General features: G+C 43.1%; 1 protein-coding gene across 1 annotated transcript in view; it reads left to right on the top strand.

Annotated features, from left to right (window-relative positions):
• Positions 1 to 447: 447 nt before the first annotated feature.
• Positions 448 to 22,130, top strand: part of ephb6 (eph receptor B6) — a 33,070-nt gene continuing 11,387 nt past the window's right edge. The window contains exons 1-5 of the mRNA XM_084557936.1: positions 448 to 552; positions 8,499 to 8,563; positions 13,309 to 13,581; positions 15,177 to 15,346; positions 15,439 to 15,734. Of these exons, the coding sequence (XP_084414062.1) occupies positions 495 to 552; positions 8,499 to 8,563; positions 13,309 to 13,581; positions 15,177 to 15,346; positions 15,439 to 15,734 (862 nt within the window). The 5' untranslated portion in view covers positions 448 to 494. The remainder of the gene's footprint in view (positions 553 to 8,498; positions 8,564 to 13,308; positions 13,582 to 15,176; positions 15,347 to 15,438; positions 15,735 to 22,130) is intronic.

The raw sequence follows: 22,130 nt of genomic DNA, 5'->3' as shown, positions 1-22,130 counted from the left end.
AAGACGTGTCTAGACAGTTGGTTTGGATACCAGATAAACTTGTTTATTATTTTTCTTCTAGCTCCTTCTGTCACTCTGTCTTGACAACTCTCTCCTGCTTTCTCTGTCTGTCTTTGTTCTCTCAAATGAAAAAAAAAAAACCTCTCTCCCACTCTCTCACTCGTTCTGATCTCTCTTTCTCCACTGTCTCTGTGACAACAGTGTTTTGTTTACTTCCTTGCTTGGCAGCATACTTCTTTCTATGTGCCACTCTGTAAATATTTTTCTCCTTCCCTCATCCATTCATCCATCCTGTCCAGTGCCCCCCCCCCCCCCCCCCCCCCCCCCCGCTCTCTCTCTCTCTCACACACACAGATAGAGAGAGCAAATAGACTCCTCCCTCCCTCACCCCCGATCTCTCGCTCTGTCACACACTCTCTCTCTATCTCACTCTTTCTCTCTCTTTCATGCTCTCTCCCTCCCTCTCTCTCTGTCAGTGTCATTCTGTAGTGGAGATGTGGAGTGTCTTTCTGTCTCTCTGTCTGTTTTTCCAGCCCAACTCAGCTGAGGAAGGTAAGATCTAAACTTTTCCTTCAATTTAGCCACGGCGAGTCTGCGACTTTCAGTGTGTGTTTATGCTCATAGTGCGATGGTGAGTTTGCATAGCGCTCTCATCATGTGCTTGTAATCAGTCCACAAGTGATGGATGGACTCTCGGTATGCTTCTGCAATAGCTCTCTAAGAATGTGGCTCCCTGGGACTCACTTTGACAATGTGTGAAACTGTGGCCCGTAAGGCCGTGGCACTACTAGACATTTCAACTCATCCTGGATTTTTACTGCTCCACCTGCAGCTTGGGACCCCCTGAATAATTACCACCTGTCCTGCCATTCACACAGCCCTGTGTGCTTTAGCTCTGTGCGCGCTGTATTGTGTCTCAGTGCATCTGCATGCTTGAATATGCATGTGTGTGTGTCGTTGTAGCTGCACATCGGATGGGACTTTGCTGGCATGGAAGTGCCAGGTGCGTGCCGGGACCTACAATACCAAGCTCCCTCAACAAAAGAATATGGAAATAAGGCAAAAGACAAATGAATAATAAGTTGCATAACCCATTTCTCTTTGCCTGTGGGCTCGGCGACCCCCCTGCCCCCTGTGTCACTTATAATCTCATGGATCTGACAACCAGAGTCCCCGGCTCCCCCTTCCGATACTGTAAACAGTGCCCCCCTTTTCACCAGTGTCCTCAAAAGAAGTTTCTCCTCTTCTCTGCCCTTAACACTTAATGAATCATTATTTGTCTTAAAAAAAGTGCAAAAGTGAGCTAGTGACTGAGTGCGTGTATGAGAGAGAAAGACAAATAGAGACTGACAGGCAGTCTGAAGATGATTGATATTAGTAAGACTCCATCCATAAACTGTTCTGTCAGACAAGAGTGGGCTGACTTGGGAAACCTGCCATAATTTGATGACTCAAACTGCCTTTATATATGCCTCTACGTGCATTCACAAACGGTGTGAATGCATGTAGTTATAGATACATACATGATTTAGAGGCTGCCTATACATAGCTCCTGCTCCTACATCCTGCACCCAGCACTGGAGAGGGTGTCGGCAGTCAGCATGCAATTACTTTCAAAGGATATGTGGCTGCAAAGAGCTGCACCTGTTCACGCTCATCTTCCTCTGGCTTTAGTTTACTGCGAGGGTGCGTGTCAGTGTGTGTCAGTAAAAGCCTGTAACGGAGGTAACTTGTATGTCTGCCTCATGCCGCGGATCCGACCTGTGCTCGTAACAGATGGCCTGGACTAAGATGAGACAGAATGACAGAGAGGAGAGAGGCTACACAGTGTTACTGGCCTACTGACTGTGTGTAATTGAAATAGAGCTTCACATAATACAGCATTAACCCAATAGTATGGACGTCCCTATAAATCCACATAAACTAAAACGTCTAGTTATGTCATGGAGGGAGGATTTGCCGTTTGCTTCAGCCCTGTAAAGGACGTCTGGCGTGACTAGCTATATCACTGCGCGTTAACTGATATGTCTGCCTTTTTATTGTTGATTGACTGCTGCTTTTGAAGCACATCTGTGTATTCACTGTTAAAAAACCCTTTTCTTGTCTGTTTTCACACCACAAACCACAAAGAAAGGCTATATTTTCCCTCAACTTCTTGGAGCCAGGATTGCAAAAGCAATTTGTCTGCTCCTTCGCTTGAGGACAAACTGAAGGGTGAGAGTGACATTTGATGTGCCACTCTCGCATGCTGAATGTGTAAGTGTTGATGCGTTCGCCCACACTCATTGTTGATGTGAGGTGTTGATGTGAAGCCACATGCCTGCCCTCTAAAATGGCTGGATCTGTGCGGAGGATTGCGTGTTGTCTTAACACACCACAGTGAACGTGCTTGAAGGGCACACCTGATGCCCCTCGAGCTCTTCCTGACATGGATGAGTGGAGATGCAGCGATGCTCACTGAGCTATGCATTTCCAGAAATGAACAGTGTGATCATTAGTGAAACTTATGTCTTACCATCAGAGGGTAATCTCCTCTGATTTTCATTAAACAGCAACAGGCTGCACAAACTTTCTTTTTTAGCTGTAGCAGCATGAATGAACATGAAAATAACATTTTTCAAACTCTAAAGAGAAACACTCACTCCAATGTCATACTTAAATACAATCCAGATGCACTTCATTTTCTTTCTACGCCATTTTTATACTTCTATTTCACTACATTTCGAAGGCGAATGCATTCATAAAAAATGCATGTGGTGATCTTATAAAATACAATGCATTGTAAAGAACAAACCGAAACCTCCCATACATTTTTTTCTCACAATCTTTTACAAAGAAAAAGTCGCCTCTGGTCGAGGCCTCTTGTCACATCTGTTAACAGTTGCACAAACGCATCATTTCTCCTCTAACCCTCTCCGGTGGTTTCGTTTGAAACAGTTCGTAGTCCAAAGAGGTGGAAAGACGGATCATAAATCTGTGCAGAAATCTTTTTCTTCTTTTCTGCCCCATTTAGTAAACCCTTGGAACGGGCTGCGAGATAAATCTGGTTGGGAAACGCTGACTGGCGTGTCCTAACGCTATATAAGCATATAAAGCTGCAGGAGCAAAATTTTATTTACACATGATGTGAGTTTTTTCTGCTAATTTCCAGTGGTCATTCTAATGGAGCATTTATACGTGTGCTGTTGTTGTTGTTATCTGTCCATGAAAAGAAGACCACCAGGCTGCATAAAGTTGGAGCCATGTTGACATTCTCACATTAAGGTCATCTGGGCCATCTTTCCTGCCGTCACTTGTTTCAGTATTCAGTATTAATTAGTCTGATTACCCTCCTTTAGTCTGGGTGTAATAAGCTGTTCTTTGAGGACATGATAAATTAGAGAAAGTGTGATACGAAAATAAACCACATGCTCATCACAGTGGGAGTGCAGCAGGACGGATGCCACCAACAGCCCTGAAAAGCTTCCTGCTCCCATCCCTCCCTCCACCGGGCCACAGAAAGAGAAAAATCACACGCTGGTGTGAAGTGGAGGATGCATCCCCTCATCCCCATCATTGACACTACAACACTCAACCATGACCAGGCTTTATTTTTAGCTCCAGCATGTCATTTTTAAAAGCAACACGATTTTCTGTGGCTGTTGAGAGCGCCATGATGACATTAGGCCACTTTTCTTCAAATGAATGACACCGAACGATGATCTGCCGTTTGTGATATGAGAGATCGGAGCCTTCGGGCGGCTGTGAGGCAAGCATCTCTGCTTTGAGTCAGCCAGTGTTGTGCAGATAGCGTCACAGATAATACGTCTGTGCAGACAAGCACTGAGTTACAGCCAAAATGTAACTGAAAGATGAACGCGTGGCACAGACTGCCATGACACTGGAATGCGTTTTTAGTATTGAATTTCACATTAAAGCTGCTGCTTGGCAGTTTGTGTTGGCACCAGCCGGGCTGACTAAGAGCTAAGTTTGATTGTTGAAGGCTTCAACACTCAGAAATGACACGCTGAGATTACAGTAAACTGATCTCCTCTCAGATTTACATTCCTTCTCTTTCGCGTGGAGGCCGGAGACGTTGATGAAAATCAGTTTGTAGTAGGTTTCGTGATAACTACATGTCTTTTCAGTGAACTGTTTAGTGGCAACTTTTATATTTTCCACTTTGGTTTTGATTCTGTGTTTTAATTTATGTACAGATTGCTTTCCTCTGAGTCTGTTTTTCCTCAAGATTTTTGGTTTCTGTTGGGTCTTGCCAACTTCTGTTATGATTAGATATATATCTTAACAAATCCATGCACGTCTAGGCGTACAACAGACAACCAAAATCTTTTTAATAGGGCCTCAAGTTTTAAAATCAAATTAGATGGGAGTGATGCGTATGAATACCAGAACTCTGAGACTTTGGGGACGTTTCTTGCTATGACTCAAATCAGAAAATGTTCTCTTCAGCAGAAATTATACAGACTGCAGACGGTTAGCTTAACTCAACACAAACAAGGAGAAACTGCTGGCTTGGGTTTGTAACAAAACTTGCCTTTCTTGCCGTTGGGTTGAACAACAAGAAAGTAAATAAGTACATTTCCAAAATGTCAGAGTATTACTTTAAGATGTGCTTACATAAAGCCCTCCCCCAGCCGGTAACCTAAGCAGTCTTACTTTAGTGAGTGTCTTGTAATCATGGCAGAGAGTCCGCTTTTGTGAAATGTCCTCCTACCTGTGCCTGTTGCTGCCTGCTCAGTGGCTCATTGCTCTGTCATCTAACCTGGCTTAAGTGCTGTTTGTTGCAGCTGCACTTTCATTCAGCTTAACCGCCAGAGAATTTTTGATAACTCCCTCTGACATGTGCATGCTTATTTCTGGAATCGCGTTAATCCCCCTCCTTCCTCGCTCCTCCGCCCTCCTCCTGCTCCCTCTCTGTCTCGGCGTATCACTCTCTCGCTGTGGTTGTTTGTAATGATGGTTTGGTGTAGGCCCTGTCCTTGACTGGCTGTCTGTGGGTGGGAGCATCTGGAGCGTATAAGGAATGGGTGGAGACGGGTGGATGAGTGGACAAAAGACAAAAAGCGACCTGACCGCTCCTCTGAGCGCTTGCAGGCACTGTGGGAATTTTTTTTCTGAAAGCGTGTGCATGTGTGTGTTCCTGTAACTTGCTGTTACCTGTGAGCTCAGTGTCTCTGTACTCTTTTCAGGTGCATTTCCTTTGGTGTTAAGGCATAATTTACGCTCGCACCCGTCTAGTCTACGTTAATATTAACACCAAAATTCTTTTTCTCTCACCGTCAAGAGGTGTTTTTCTGCACGGAGAGTGTGCTGTAAAGTAGCATACATCTGCTGTCAAAGAGGCGTGATGTGAACGACAGCACTACACTTAGCACTGGAGAGTGTCGGTGCATGCATGGCCACACAGAGAGGAAAAGTGTTGGGCACAGAGAAATGGATGGAGAGAGTAGAGAGGGTCACTCAGCTGAAGTGAACACTCCAGTAGCAGAGGGGACAGTCGTGAACTAATGTAGGTCACCTCTGCAACAAGAGAAGAGAGCATTTACACCCACACCATGCACAGAAAGAGAAAATGAAACACATTCATATGCACAAACACAATCCTACCAGCCTCTCCTTGTATAAGCAGGCTTTTTCTACTCTATTGTCTCCATTTTCTCTCTTTTTGGATATCGTGGTGCTTTCCAAACAAACTACAGAGCTTGCATCAATAATGGAGCAGAGCGTATCTCCTTATTTAACGTACAGAGAGGCCTACCCTGCTGTCACTTTTTAGATGAATAATACACACATGCAGCGAGCAGCAGGATGAGGGGGACAGGGGACAAGATGGAGGCAGTAAAGTTATCGAGTAAAGTAAGAGATCAGAGTGGAGCGGAAAGACGTGAGAGACTGGCGTGCATTAACGCTGCACTCAGGTCCAGATTGCAGACTCAGCACTTCTCCAAACTGTCAGGGAGAAACTTTGAGTGTCTCGGCCTCTAGATGGACCAGTAACGGAGATGCTACAGCTGTGTGCATGGAGGGGCTGCCTGAGAGTTAAATAAAGGTGCTTTTACTGCCAAGTCCCGGTAAATGTCCCTCTCTTTTGTTGTATCGCGCACACACAAGCTAATCCTTGAAAGGTGTGCGTAACACGGCACTCAACGCTAATCTTAGGATGTCGCGGTGAATTATTCAACATGCTAATGTCACGCAATGAGACGTGCATGAAGCTCTTCGAACGCCCCTCCATGTAATCTCCATGTACAGGTTTGTCCTGGAACCCAGGTCCCTGAGGTCCCACGGCGAGGAAACTAAATAGCAGAGACATGAATATTAATGTCAAAATAGTTTTCTTTATATTATTTATGCCAGACGGTGCCCTGAAGCAGAGGGTTAATTGAATCTGGAATGACACATTTGCAGCGTTTGTGCGTGTTTTGTGTGTGTGTGTGTTCCTAATTTGATGTAAAAACAGGATGTTGCGTAATGAGGTCACCATACATGCGATCTGAATGCCTGTGATTCATGCATGACATGTTTAGGCATAATCATTTCTATTTATTTTTAAGGATTATTACTGTTGACAACACACAGAGCTTGGGAAACTAATCAATGAGGAGGCTACGTGTCATCACACACGTGCCCTGCCTCAGCTGCATTGTTAAACAAAGGTGTGTCACCAATAGAAAATAGTCACTCTTTTGAATGCTTTACAATGCTTTAGATATACCGTTTTGGTGGGTCTAGCCACCATCTAGTAACTGATTTTTATCCCGGTCGCCTCTGTGATTCTAGCCGCCAAACTGTCCAGACATAAGCTGAACTAAAAACTATTTATTCTGACGCCTGTGTCTGCATATAATCCTTAGCTGTCACAGCCCATTGGTATTCTTTCCTTGATACAGCTCATATCGCCCCAAATCCTGGAGGACTTCCACGGAAAATGTGTGAATTTAGTAAGATTGACATAGAGACAAGCTAGTGGGTGAAAACAGACAGACAGACTGGAGAAGGGCTTGTAAAGGGAAAAAATGTGGCGGGAAAGGGAGGCTTGGAGGACAGATTTGTCAGGCCTCCATCTGTGAGTCTAATCCTAAAAGAAATCTGTTTACAGAGAGAGTCAGAGAATTATTATCTATTTGATTTATGAAAGATAGCAGGATTCAGTATGAGTGTAAAGACCTGCGTACGTGTGTTTGAGAGACTGCAGAGTAATGTTTCTATCTCCATGGGTCACTTTTGTTTTGGTGGTCCAGAGTTGTGCACACTGATTATGTGGATAATATTTTCTGTTTGTCTTTGTTTCATTGTCGGAGAGAGAAAAGCAGAGCCCCCTTTTTCTCTAGTGAACGTTTGTGTGACGTGAAATGGAAGCAAATGCATGAAAATTGAATGACGACATTTAGAAGAAGAATTTATTCTCCCATAGTGCGTTGTGCGTGTCTTCAGCCTCTTCAGGTGATTTCTGTTGTGCTTGACGAAACCACGCACCGCTTCTCCATTAATTCCATCTGTTCAAGCACCCCAACCTGAAGTCTGATGCTTTTGTCACCTCTGTGCGCGCGACAAATTTTGGCCAGCGTTCAGCAGAATCGAAGCCAGACTGAAGGAGCAACAGCCACCACAGTTTTGGAATACTAATGGAAAATTCAAGGGCTTCACTTTTGTGTGGGAAGCTGCCATGTGTCAGCACTCAGCACTCACCATTAACGTCACTTTGTGTGTAGCCTATGCGTCAGTGTGTGTAATTCCTTTTCCAGATTGTTTCTTTAAAACATTTAAATATATACTTCAACGTAAAAGTCGTAGATTCTTGTGCTTTCACCCCAGATTTGGGGAAAATTAGCAAATGTCTGTTAAAATGGCAACAAGAGACAAGAACATCCACAAAAAATTAGGAAGCATCCCTTTGGGCCAAACTACGAGAAGAATCAACTTGCTAAGTTTAAATAAAAACTGACAGTAACTGTTACGGCCTTTTAAAGTTGAAAAATTTGACCTTTAATCATGGTGCCCCATCAGGTCAATCAGTTTAATTTTTTAAACACCAGAACATTGTGCCTAAGTGCATCATCACTCAGAATCAGTGATTGGGTTTGACAGATGCACACAGCTGGAGCCCTCCCTCTTTTTATTGCATGGGGGAGAAAGAATCAAAGAGAAATGTGGACAAAATCTGGCCCGGCTCCAGCGCTTCCAACTACTTGTGGTATTTAACAAAAGGAAAAAAAAAAAAAAAGACTGACTGATTGTAAAAGCTTCCACAAAAAGAATACTTCACAAAGTACATCTCAACTCCAGCATCGCTGGAGCAGGTCCAGAATCACACAGTCTGTGGTTTTCAGAGAACATTTCATGATTAGAAATTCTGTTTCACAGTCTGTTTCAGCACTCTCTCTGTTTCTTGTTGAAACGCTAGAGCTGACAGTCAGTAGCATTAAACTGAAGCAGCTTATCTGTCTTGTTTTCTCATACCTTGTCTCTGTCTCTGTCTCTGTTTCTTCGCCCCTTAGTGATGCTGCTGGACACAACAGAATCTACCTCAGAGCTGGGCTGGACCACCTATCCAGACACAGGGGTAAGCAGGGAGCCGACTGTCAATGTGCCTTCCAGGTGTTGGAGCATTAGAAGCAAGTCATGTAGGGAGGCCAGTGAAATGTGTTGCACACGTGTTGCACGTGGTCACGTTTTAAGTTTAGGGTTATAATCACATTGTTGGTTGGGCTTTATGGTGTAACTCTAATGAGGGAATAAACGTCATGATGCGTAACGCCTTTTTTTTCTGTAGAGAGATAGTTAAGTTTAGACATGGTTGTTTAATGCAGAGCACTTTTAGGAAATATATAAAAACAAATATATTTGGGGTATACAGGGAAGATCAGCAAGGAAGCATAATTACAGGTGCTGCATATTTAGAAAAAAGACTTGATGACTAGATGGAGTGTAGCCGTTTCATCTCAATGACCATATTTTACCTTAGGTTCGTTTTAAAACTGTCATCAACAGGACATCAAAAACAGCACGCCTTTTTACGATACCGACTTTTACTGGAGGGCATTTTTACCTTGTCTTGAGAGTCTGCTCTAAGAAGATGATCAGCGAATCTGGCTCACGCGGGCCCGGGCTATTAACGTCTGTTTGAATCAATTACAGCAATGCATTTTCTCGCCTCGTTTGCGCTCTCACACATGGAAATCAAGCCCTAATCCTGCACTATTAATTTTGCTTCCTGGGTTTTCAAGATTATATTAAATGACAGTGACTGAACTACATAGCAGGCGCCCACTGGCATCTTGCATTTTCAATGCACATGTCTCCACTTACAGAACACTACTCAAAGTTTTGGAAAAAAAAAACATTTCACGCCGAATGCACAGATATAGTTCTAGGTCAGGGTTATTATCCTCCTAAATGTCTGGCACCTGACATTGACAGGTGATGCTCAGGGCGAGAGCCACACAGCCTTAGGATGAGCAATGCCTCACCTTGCCTTTAAGACAACCTTGAGGGCTAAAATGCCAGTCAATCTTTTTTTCTATTGCTCTCAACTGTGTGTCTTCATCCATGAGGATATTGCAGAGACTGAGCTATAGATCTTCCATTCTTGAGCTGCTTGTTATTTAGGGTTGCCGCTTGAGCTGTGTAAATATGTGTGTGTGTGTGTGTGTGTGTGTGTGTACATGAGGTGGTGGTGGGGTATGTAGTTGCGTGACTGTGCCAGGGTCAACTACTAGGTCAGTTAAATTCATTCATCTGTGAGTGATTATGGCTCAGTTCTAATATGGCTCATAATTGCGTCTCACATACATCGTCTCTTCACTGTTGCCATTGTTGAGATAATCAGTCAAGTGAGGAACTGTAGGACAGGGCTTCAAAATGTGCAGGAAATGTCTGTATCTTCCCGTGGAGAAGAATAATATTGTTAGACTGTATTCAAAGCGGCTAACATGTCGCGGCTAGCTGCATGCTACATTCACACCGCTACGTTTGAGCCGCTAGAGCACGGCACAGCAGTCTCAAATCAACATCTGGCGAGCACACACTGCACACTCACATTAACCTTTTTATCTCACCTTACACTAAACTTTACACTCTGTCATTATCACCCGTCTAACCTCCGGTGCTGGGGCATAATTGGGCATGATGTTTGATTAATTAGGACCCTGTGTGCGTTAGGAATTTGTGAACCATAATGGCAGTTGCTAATAGGAGGCCATGTGTGTGTGTGGATGTGAGGAAGTGAGTGTGTGCATGAGCAAGTGAAGCATTTGCATTCGCTTTTTTTTTTTTGCTTTGTGGTCCCTGGGATGAGAAGTGCTTCTGAGATGGAGATATGGTTATTTGACCTGGGGCAACAAGCTGAGAGAAGTAGAAAGACAGACCAAGAGAGGGGGAGAAAACGAGGGAGGTTGTGTGTGTGTGTTCTTTTTTTAACCCTTTCCTCATTTTTTTCTTCACATGCCATCTTCTTTTTTGCTCTAGGGTCTGAGGATACTCTTCACTTCGTTCTCTCCTCCTGTTTCTCCATGCCTCCCATTCTTTTAAAGTACAGGCGAACATCCTTGTCTCTCTGCTTCTTTCTCTCCCTCTTTTAATCTTTTCTCCCTTTGTCCTTCGCAGTCCTAGTGCAACCAGGTTTTACTCTCACATTCTGGGGCTTATTTGTCTTCAGTGTCAAACCAGCTAAAATTCCCCGTTATCTTACTTTCCTTGTGTGTACATATGCGTCCATATGTGTCTTGGGGTTTACGTGTGTGCCTTTCCCTGTCCACGGTTGTGTCCGAGGCCCTGCCCCTCCCTGGCCTCTGTCACTGGAGAGATTGCGTGGCTTTGTGGCATTTCGGTTCAAATTAAATCACAGAGATGAGTCGTCCCGATTTTTTTTTTTTCTGTCTATCTAGTGATTATTTTACCCCTCCTCCCCAATCTGGCCTGCTTTTCTTTTCTTTCTTCCTTCACAAAGGAGGGAGAGAACGAGACAGGGAAAAACAGGGAAGGGTGCAGGAGGGAAGGGAGGGATGGGGGTGGGGGGTTTGGGGTCAGAAACTAAATGAGGGCTGTGTTTTTTTCACAAAGGTACAGGAGCAAGCTGCACGCAATGCCACACAAGAATACCAGCTGCGACTCTGTTTACCTGAAAGTCCCTGCCTGGTCACATGGCCAGGCTTTCCCTGCGGCCACCTCACTCTGTTGCACAAAAATGTGCATACACTCCATCTCTACTCCATCTCTGTTTACCATTTTCTCACTTTTCCCTCTCCATCATCTCCATCTGCACCCCTCAAAGACACCATGTGCTCCCTGTTGCCCCCTCCACTCGATTTCCCCCGTTCTCTTGTCTGACAGAGTGAATTACGGCCTAGGAGAGAGAAAAACTGTCCTTTCACTCTGTTAGACTGACAGCGCCTCAGACTCTATCTGCTCAGTGATCTTATCATTATTCCAATTGGACCAAGTATGAAAGCAGTCTCCCATGTGTGATGCTCTCATGTGAGATTTCTGTTCATACTGGCTGTCAGAGCCACACAGAGAAGGAGACATAAGCATGCAGAGATACACTAACAATCACAAATACTGAATCACATACGCTAAATGCACCCTGATAGGGTGTCAGGACCTTTTGTCCTCCTGCCATTGTTGTAAGGACAATAATGATGATGAGGCCTAATACATAATTCTTCTGTGTTACAACAGAAAAGGCCCTGCTTGTCACTCAGAGCTACACAGGCTTAAGGCAGAGCCTTTTCATCCTTGGAGGCACCGTACTGTATAATCGGTGAAACTAAACCCAGCACCCACATTTACATTTGTCTCATCTGACAGGGTCTCATTCAGACCCATGTCTCCACGCTGCTTAGTTTTCTCTGCGCACAGAGCTCATGTCTTTTACTCCGGTCCATCTACCAGTATTCAGATTCCCTAAAATATGACAAAATCTGCTAATTTTATAAGACAACAGCTGCCGTAAGTCAGACGCTCAAGTGTCCGCCAGCTGTCACATGCGAACAATGGTGAACATGCAAATGCAAAACCAGTGCTGGGGAAAAAAAACAAGCATATGTCACTGTAGAGAAACGTTCTATTGTTATTCTAGTCCTACTGTACCATATTAAATTACAAAATGCCATCATCACCTGTGAACCTGTTTTCTGCCTTAACTTTAGACACGGAAACAGCTTGGGGTATTTTTCTGAAGAGAGCTTGAAATCAGTCTCCGACATTCGGCCTCCATCACAAAATAATGAGCACAGAAGGATTTTCTTTCATTGTGTTCAAAGCCTTGCAAACTGAATATAAGAAATTCAACATCAGCATGTCTTTTCAGAAGGGTCCTTGCTGCTTTGAATAATCCACCAAACAATTCTCATTAGAAACACTTTGTACTGAGAAAATCATCCCTTTGAAGACTGGTGACACCGTCTCCTGTGGCTCATCCAACAAAATCTATCCTATGTTAGACATTTTAGCATGAGGGATGGCAGTGTTGCTGGTCATTACTTTGGTGTAGACTGCTTCAGCAACATCTCAACAGCTTTCAGGTTGACTGACATGAAAGTTTCTACCATCTTCCTACAGGTGTATCCTAATGCATATTATGGTCCACTGAGTTTTTCCCTAGCACCACTCTGAGGTTGACAATTAGACAACCTTATATGTCCCTAAATTGACACCCTAGGGACAGCAGTTTGGAAAAGGCACCTCAACACCTTCATATACACAAAATTTCCTTGTCTTAAAAGCGAATGGGCTCAGAGATCTGCAAACCATGGGCATTTGAAACAAAAACTCTCTCAGCGGCTTTACCACCAGAACTTGGAGAAATTATTTATCAGCTGCTCTTAACAGTTTTGTTGTCAACGCTTGAAATGTTTTTTCAGCTTTACATAAAAGGCTCAAGTGGCTTAATTAAATACTGGTTTGATAATCACTGATTACTTAATTAGAGAGTGGAAAGTGTATTATGGAGTACTAGGACACGGAGACGACCTCCATCAGTGAGGACAGCAAACTGAAGCTTTTCATTTGTTAATTCCCCACCAATGTCTGTAATATAAATAGGAGCTAAATAGGCCATCCATCGTTTTTCTTTAAGCAACAGTGCGTTTTAGTAAAGGACATGGCTCATGTCAGCAACATTTACATCGTGAAATGTAAACCTTCTCTTAAGATGAGGAAGATTCATAACTATGTGCAAACTAGAAACATTCAGATGTTTTAACAGTTTATAAAGACTGCTTTTAGAGTTCCCTGCTCAAGATATGCATTACTCTTTTGCTGAGTTCAGTTTACATAAACTCATAACATTGCTTCTGTCCCTCTCAGTGGGATGAGGTCAGCGTCTTGGACGACCAGGGGAAGCTCATGCGAGCCTTTGAGGTCTGCAATGTCAACCAAAACCCCCGGCAGCAGGACAACTGGCTGGCTACGCCGTTCCTCTACCGCCACTCAGCTCCACGAGTGTTTGTCACGCTGCGCTTCTCGGTGCGTGACTGCGCCAGCCTGCGTTCACCGTCGCCCACCTGCCGGGAGACCCTCACCCTGTTCTACAAGCAGGCCGACTCCCAGAGAGAGTTGGAGAGGACCTGGGTAGCTGAGGTGAGGCGAACTGTTGGATCGACTGCATTTCTAATTCTCATACTGTTGTATACACATGATAACTATTCCCTCACTTTTAGTTGGTCAGCATAAAAATAACTTATTGTGTAAGATAACACAAACTTTTGAGCTGAAAGGTTAGGGCGAATACTGCAATGGCTAAAATGCCCATAGCAGTAAAGGTTCAACATAACCTTTGTGTCTCTACTTTGCTGTGGTAAAAGAGGGAAAAATATTTCTTGAATATACGTTTGTCTTCTGTAGACGTGTCTTGCACTACCTACAGTGTATGCTGGTATTTTGATATTGACAAAGAGTTGTTTCCTCAGTAAGATATTTTAGAATTTGCCCTTTTCCTGGACAACAAATGTTGATGACTCATCCTGATCTCCTGGCGTATGCAAATTTTGCATTAAACGAAAGGCTTTTTCTGATGCACTTTAAGTTTTACATATTCGCATATTTCCATATCACAGATTGTGTGCAATATTCTTAATCTCAGAGAGCATAAGGCATCCTATTTTACCTTTTGGTTTGTTTGGTTAGTTTTTATTGTGCAGGCTGCTCAGCATCCTTAAGTACAAACAAAGAGATGAATTGAAAACAGAAAATGCGTGGCAACAAATCTCTGATTTGGGTTCATCCAGACACAGCTGAATTAAACTCCTTTTTTGACACTGCTTGAAGAAAAGTGGCATCAGGCAGAATCATTGAACTCAAGCTGCAGTAGTGATTCATTGTTGTTTGGCTAAACGACAAAACCGCTCATCATCCCACGACGAGGAGTAATTGTATAATCACGCTGATTATTTAGGAAAAGCTGCTGAGATTGACGGCCTCCTCTGACCACACTGGTGTTAAGCACACGCTACACTTTACAAAATGCAATGTGTCACTGTGGTCTCCATAAATGTCACTCCAGTTCCACTAATTACATCTTCAAGACATGAAATGACCATTTCACCCTCAGTGCAGGAAATTGTCTGAAGCTTATGTGTCGTCAGTGCAGACGTACAGTATGTTTTATTTATTTAAACGTTTAATTTTGTCGGCGTGGTTTGATTAATATTTTTCTGGGGCTTTTAACTACTGATTCTGAATTCCCTGAGCTACATGAGCAGTCACAGTCACAGTGGGAGGGTTGCGGTATTTGTGTAGATGAATGTGTTTCTCCTGAGGGAAGTGAATGCTTTTAAAAAATGCAAATCAAAGCCTGATGAGGAATCAGATGAGAATCATAGACGAGTAAAGGAAGCAGCGCCGTGCTGAAAATCTTTGCTGGGACTTGAGCACGATCCCTGTCAAGAACATGCACAGATCTAAGTCAGCGTTTACAGTGCTCACCAAATTACTTCATAGTATGCTGCATATGCCTGGGACAAAATACACCACAGCTCTCAGTTTCTCTTTCATCTTGTCCTTTTCCCTAAAATTTTCCTTTTGATTTACTCTAGTGTACATGTCCAGTCCTTATTCATTTTAACACCCATAATTTTCCGTCGGCCACACACTCCCCCATACTGTTTTGTTTTTGACCACTCATTATCTATTCTTCTGCTGTCTTTTTTGTCCTTTTTGTGTTTTTGCCTCTCCAGCCATCAAGCGGGGAGAAGGAGACCAGAGAGGGCTGGGTGAAGATAGACACCATCGCAGCTGATAAGAGTTTTTCCAAGGTGGAGCCCAGTTCACCTCATCAGTATCAACCCAACAGATACAGCCGCATCAACATTAAGACACGCAGCTTTGCCCCACTCACACGCAATGGGTAATCTTTCACACGCTGTCTCGCATGTTTCACTGACATCATCATCCCAAGGGTCTAAAGGTTCTCCATCTTCATATCTGTTGTGGTTTCAGATTTGTTTTGGCCATTGTCGACAGTGGAGCTTGTGTTTCCCTCATGGGAGTCTCTATCTTCTACCGTCGTTGTCCAGCCACCAGCCTCTACTTGGCGTCCTACCAGGCGACCCCCTCAGGAGCAGAGCCAACGGCCTTAGTGCCAGTGAGCGGGACATGTGTCCCCAACAGCAAAGCGCAGGGGAGCACCCCCCCTCGCATGCACTGCAATGCTGAAGGAGAGTGGATGGTGCCTGTTGGTGAATGCGTCTGTGATGAAGGCTATGAGCCGAACCTCAACGGATCTGCCTGCTTGGGTGAGTTCAGAGAACACTCACAGTCCAAAGATCAGGCTGATTACTGGCTAAATAGTTTTTTAAACCACTGCTTTCGTGATGCACTCTAAAGGAGGGGCCAAAAAGGCTGCAGCTATATCCTTTTAGTCTTTTATGTGGGTCAAGCACATTTGTATTAAAGCAATAGTTCGACATTTTTAGTAATGCTCTCATTCAAGTCTGGCAAGAGTCCAGGAGGTTAAGTGATAAATCCACCACTTGCTGTCTTTGTATTTTCCCCGGATTAAACAAAGGAGGTATGATGTGTTAATTGTTGGGCTCTAGAGGTAGACTGAAGTCAAGACGAAGACAGGGAATCAGTCAACTTTTTAGGCCAATCTTGACTTTCTGTCAGTTCTCTTCTTGGTATTTCCTGAGATGCGAAGCGGCTGGATCAATACTGAAAGGAGCTGCTGTCACTCTGATACTCTACTGTGTTTGATGTAGGGACCAGAGGGAAACGAGGGCAGGCGGGTCAGGTCGGGAGGAGATGAGAAGGATAGAAGTAGTATCAGATCCGTGCAGTGCATTTGCTGCGATGTAACATTTGCACATATTGCCTGTCATCAGCAGAGTTTTACAGGGAGACTGTTTTGCCAGAGGTGCTGACAAGAATGACGAGAGGAGAAATAGACATTTAAGTTAGAGCCATTGAGGCCGACACGAAAGGTCAGCGAATGCAAAACTGGTCAAGAAGCATTCACACTTCTAAAAGTAAGTGTAAGTAGAGGGGAGGAAGAAGTCGAAAATAATTTGAGCGATTTCCAGACGGACAGGAAGGGATATAGGAAGAAAGCAGGAGGAGGGAGAGAGGAAGAGAGGGAGGGAGCCATAGTGCGAGGGATGTGACACATTTAGGTCATGGCGATGTAATGGCCACTCGTCTGTGAACAAGTGACAGAAACCGCAGTGGGAGAGGGGGGAGTGGAGGGAAAGTCGCAAGAGATGGAGGGAGAGTGAAAGATAGGAGGATGCAAGTTAATGACTTAAAAAACTAAAACTGGGCAGGCAAAAAAAAATGTGAGTGTGTGAGGGGAGAACAGTGGAGGGTTGTGTGAGTCTCTAGTGTGACTGTGTGAGTGTGCTCAAGCGGACGTCGATGTCCACTCTGTCCACACAGGTCTGAGGACCAGGATTACAGTAAAAAAAAAAGAAAGAAAGAAAGAAAAAGGCATTCTCACAGGAATTTCCTCGGCCATAATTGCTCAGGTCTAACTAACGGCAGCACAATTAATCCTCCAGTCCTGCTAAGTCATCTGTGAAATGTGTTCATGCTCTTTTGCTTTACATCTGCACTCGGCCCGCCACTTGTGTTTGTCTGCTTTTGATTGATATCTACTGACAAATCACCCCTTGGAACCGCTCGTCCGAGGGAGCAAAGACTTCCACTGTCCGTCTATGAATGATCCAACACATTGCTGCCCACGCTGCTCGGGCTTTTTGTTCCAGCTCTCATTTGATTATGTTTTGTTGATCACTCCACTGACTAATGATGTGGACTGGCATCGTTACATTGTTGTCCTCTTTGGCTCCCTGGGAATGTTGAAAATAGAGGCAGATGGTTAACTGGCAATGCAGGCGAACTTTCTTAACTATAACATCTTGTACATTTTGTTCTCGTTTGAATTAAGCACAGAGGACATATTGGCCGAGACTATAATTAAACAAAATAGTTTCTTAACTTGCCAGAAAAACTGAACACAGTGAAAAGGCACTTCATCGAGTTGCCGAATGGCATTTATTTTCGCAATAAACACATTATCGGGCACATCCACCAGGACCTTTTGCTATTTAACTTCAATTTAAATTAACAATGTTTAATATTCCTGTGAGAATACTATGCTGAGCACAGTTTGTCCCCTCAAGCAAAACATAATTTTTGTTCGGGACACCTGATCTCTAAATGACTGCCTTTAACTACACACAGGTCTAATAGCTTTTTATTTATAAATTCAGACAGTCTGTCATTAAGATTTTTTAATTATTATTGCAAAAGTGATTTAACATGAGAAGAAACTAAGATGCTAAAACGCAAAAACTAAGAAAACTAAGAAGAGAACTAAGTGACATTCATATATTTGTCCACACAGCTCATGACATTGCTTTAAGGGGGGCAGTGTCTGCTGTGGGACATTCTTTGTAGTTAATGAATCCTAATGACATTTTAGATCCTTAAATTTTCCTCCAGCGCCACCAACAGGGCAAAGTTTCCACTGAGGAAATATTGGCATTATATTTGACCGTGATTTTGGTTTGGGTTGAAACTTTCCAACAACAATCACATGTTTCTCTGTGAAAGCTGGCGCACATATTCATGTACACTTCACGACAAATTCTAGTAACTCTAGCGGGACTAGAATCCACAGTGACAGTATCAGGTCAAAATTTTAATTTATGTAACACATTGACCTCAGCTATACTGTGTTAAGTGCCCATTAGCAAATGTTGAAGGGTTTAAAGTCATGTGACACTGAAAGGAGGAGTGGACCGCAGTCTCTCCTGAAAGAAAGAGATGCTGTACACACGAAAACTGCCGGGAATAGTTGACTCAAGAATAAAAAGAGAGGGAGAGGTTCAAATTAAGGCCCTGAAGTGGGTGTGAATGTCAGATTGTCGCTTTCATATAGTTACAGAGGTTCTCCACAGCCCCCTCAGTTCCAGCTTTGGAAAGTTTTCCAAACTCAGGCCTACTACAGAAATGAATCTCTTGAAATGACCACACTTGAGAAAGACTGGTGAGAAAAACTTTACGGACTCCTGTTAATCTACCACATGCGTGATGCTCGATTATTCAGACTCACCAAAACAACACTCCGCCATTTGGACTGATGATCTATTGAAAATCCATCTGGAACATCTGACACTTGCAGAAACACAGCCGGCATTTTGGCAGACGGACAGACATTAAAAGATCATTTTTAATTATTTATAAAGAAGCTTGTCGTGAGCAGGTTTAAAAGAACATCAAGCCTCTATATGATCACTGCAACAATCAGATGTCAGTTTGTGATAAAAACTAGTCCTCTGTCTCTTAAAAAAACGGCTGATACAGATAACAAGCAGCATCTGTCTGCTGTTGCATTTTTTTGCCAAACCACATAGGGCTGTTGCTTCCTTTTGACATTTGCATCCCACAAGGGCAAAAACATGACTGAGCATGAGACACAATTGCACCTGTTCAGTCAAACATGAAACAGTCTTTTAGTTTTGGACACCCCAAGCTGGTCCGAGCTGGCTGTACATCATCCTCAGACAGGCTCCTTCTTTCTCTTTGATTCCCCTTAAGCCACTGTCGAGGATTTGGGACAAAGATTAGGGCTGAATGCTCAAATGGAACTTCAAGTTAATTTGAGGTCATGTTGATGTTCAGAGTGCAACTGTGTCCTAGCAGTCAAATGTTTAGTCAGTCAGATTGTCCTGATTTGTCACCCATGGCCTTCAGTCTCAGGACAGGCACATACACCAACTACTCTGAGGCACATTGTGGTGGAATAAAGAACATCTGGCCAGGGGAGGAGGCAACCGTGCAAGTGTGGCATTAACTTTGAATGACTTATGTGTGACTCAGGTCCCAAACAGACTTTTTTCACCAAATGCCATAAATATCCCTTCTCAAAGACTGAAACATTTCCCCCTTAGATTAAAAGTAATAATCATTCTGATTACTATGACCCACATGTGTCTAGAGTACATATTAGCAGTGTTCGTATTCATCTGCTTTTCCGGTCTATTAATAAAGGTCAAGCTTTGAGCAAAACAGCTGAGTGAAATGATCAATGACATGCATTATTGACTGGTCACTGGATCTCACCGTGGGGTGTTGCCGGGTCGTGATGATAAATCAACTTGAATGCACACAACCACACCGAATCAATTGTTTGTGGAAGAATTTTATTGAACATGTTGGATCACGAAAGCAGGCCCTGCAAGGATAGCTCCGTTTTTAGTTTTTTTCATATACCACAGTAAGTGATGTTTCACAGAAAGCCCTACACTGACAGGAATATAATTTTAGTATGTATCAAATAACATTGTGACAAAGGGCTGAATGGAAAGTTTCAGCTCTGTGCTGTTTTGGTTGACTCTCAGTGCTCTCGTAGAGCCATCTTCGGCCGCAGCAGTAAAAAACAACCGTGCACTCTCCTCTCAGCGCCGACCAACCAATAGACACCATCAGGGACTGGCTGACGATCATGGTGGAGCCTTTACTTTAGCAGCTAAAACATCAGATATTTCTCTCAGGAAAAGACATTTTTTACAGACCGATACATGGAAAGCAAAAGTGATAACAGTAACTATGGCTGCATTCCTTTTGGTTGAGCCATATCTGGACACATGGTGTTGTGAATAGCTGACTGACATTCAAGGTCATAAACATGCATCCAAATAAATGATAATGTTAGATGTATAAATAAGCTACTGCTACCAGGTTCACAATACTCGTCTAAAAGCTGATGATATCCCAGTGCTATCTGAGTAAACAAAAAAACAGTTACTTCAAGAATAGTGTTAAAAATGACTGTGTGTAATTCATCTGTAATTGCTAAATGAATGAATTCCCTTTCTGACTTTATGATCCCTGAGTTCAAAGAAACTGAGTTAATACTAAAAGACATGACTGTAGTGTCCAAATGTACTGTCGCAGGACAATGTGCAGGACAAAAGCAGCATACAAAGGCAGACCCAGTCTGCACATTGAAAATTTTAAATCTGTGAAAGTTTAATGAAGCGAGGACTGAGATAAATATCCTTGTGAAAGAACAACTCCACCTACAATTAGGGTAATTTGCGTTAGGCAATCTGTGCAATTTTAGAGCACACAGTTTTCTTTAGCGTTTGCTGTGTGTTTGCTTGGCTTTGACTGTCAAACCGTTGCCTCATTAAATGTTGTGGGTGTAGTGGTAATGGTTTTATCCTTTAGGTTTTTTGAACATATCAAAATGCACTGCAGGTTAAGTTGTTAAAATACGCGTAATGGAGCAGAAACTATTTTCTTTGTCTAAATATAGGGAGAGAATTAAATAAATTCCAGCTACTACATATTGCATCAGCTGTGGAAAGCTATTTGTTTATAAGAGAAAATCCAACAAAGGATTACTTGGTTGTCTTCCATATGCCACCGTGCTATTAGTGCTTATATGGAAACTGACAACACTAGACCACATACTACCCAGTCTGCAGTCTGCAACCTTCACTGAAAGACCAAATGCAGAGAAAATGAAGGCTACAGAGACAATGTGAAAGGCATTTACAGTTGGACCCATACCCATCTCTCCTGTTGTGTGGTCACATCTGTGACTGAGCTTATGTGTTCATGTGTGTGTGTGTGCTTGTCTGAGAGAGAGAGAGAGAGAGAGAGAGAGAGATTATGCTGGAAGCCAAAAGAGGGAATAAAAGAGAGAGAGGAAGAGAAATAAGGGAGAAATTGGGTCAGTGATCTACATACCAAAGTGTTGTGTTAACATCTAATTACTCACCTCAGTGCTATATTTTTTCAATTTTCTGTTTATACCTTTAGAAAATTATGTTTGTTTTCAGTTGCCCTCATTTTTTTGTCTGTAATTTAATAAGAATTTAATTTAATCTATCTATCTATCTATCTATCTATCATCTGGTTAAAGCTTTTGGGCTTTTTTCTGAACATTAGTCCAAAACTCCAAAATATTCTGTTTACAGTGATCCGTGAACAGAGAAAAGAAGAATATATTCCGTTTTTGCTTGACAAATGACTAACTGATAAATTAAATATTTTATCGACGTGTATGAGATTCATTTTCTGAGCTGAAATAAGCTAGGATTTAGTCTAGCTATGCCGAGCTAAATAATAAATGTAAGGGTGGATTTGTTGATGTGGAGCTTATGAAGCACAGAGGAACCGTCTCGTCTGTAGCTCTGGGAAACGCTTCGCTTTTGGACGTAATCACTTAATCGTTACTCAAACACATAAAAAGTAATCGCGTTTGTTTATGGATTTTTAACTCTGAATCCTCGCTCTCGCTCCTCTGTATCCACTGATGTAAAGGCATGTGCGTCACTGCTCATAATAGCAACAAAGTGTCTGCTTTGGAGTTCGGAGTAGGGAGGGATGGAGCCGTAGGGGGAGATGGGGGTTGCAGATTAAGCGAGAGGGCAGAGGGCTTGCACTCTCATTGGCTGCGGTAATCAGGTGGATGAGGACAAGGATGAGCATGAGGAGGAGGGGGAGGAGGAGGGTTGAGTTGTTGCTGGAGCAAGTAACTGTGGTGATGAGAGGCTTTGTAGCAAAGTCATGTTTCATGTCAGAGCAGTACGAGAACACATCTGGTAATGTGCAGCTGGGACATAAAAGATGGAGGAACTTATATTCCCGGCTCAGGTGTCACCCTCCTGCTGTTTCAG

The sequence above is a fragment of the Chelon labrosus genome, assembly GCF_963514085.1.
Source record: "Chelon labrosus genome assembly, chromosome: 12".
NCBI lineage: Eukaryota > Metazoa > Chordata > Actinopteri > Mugiliformes > Mugilidae > Chelon > Chelon labrosus.
This window is presented reverse-complemented; position numbering and strand designations above follow the sequence as displayed.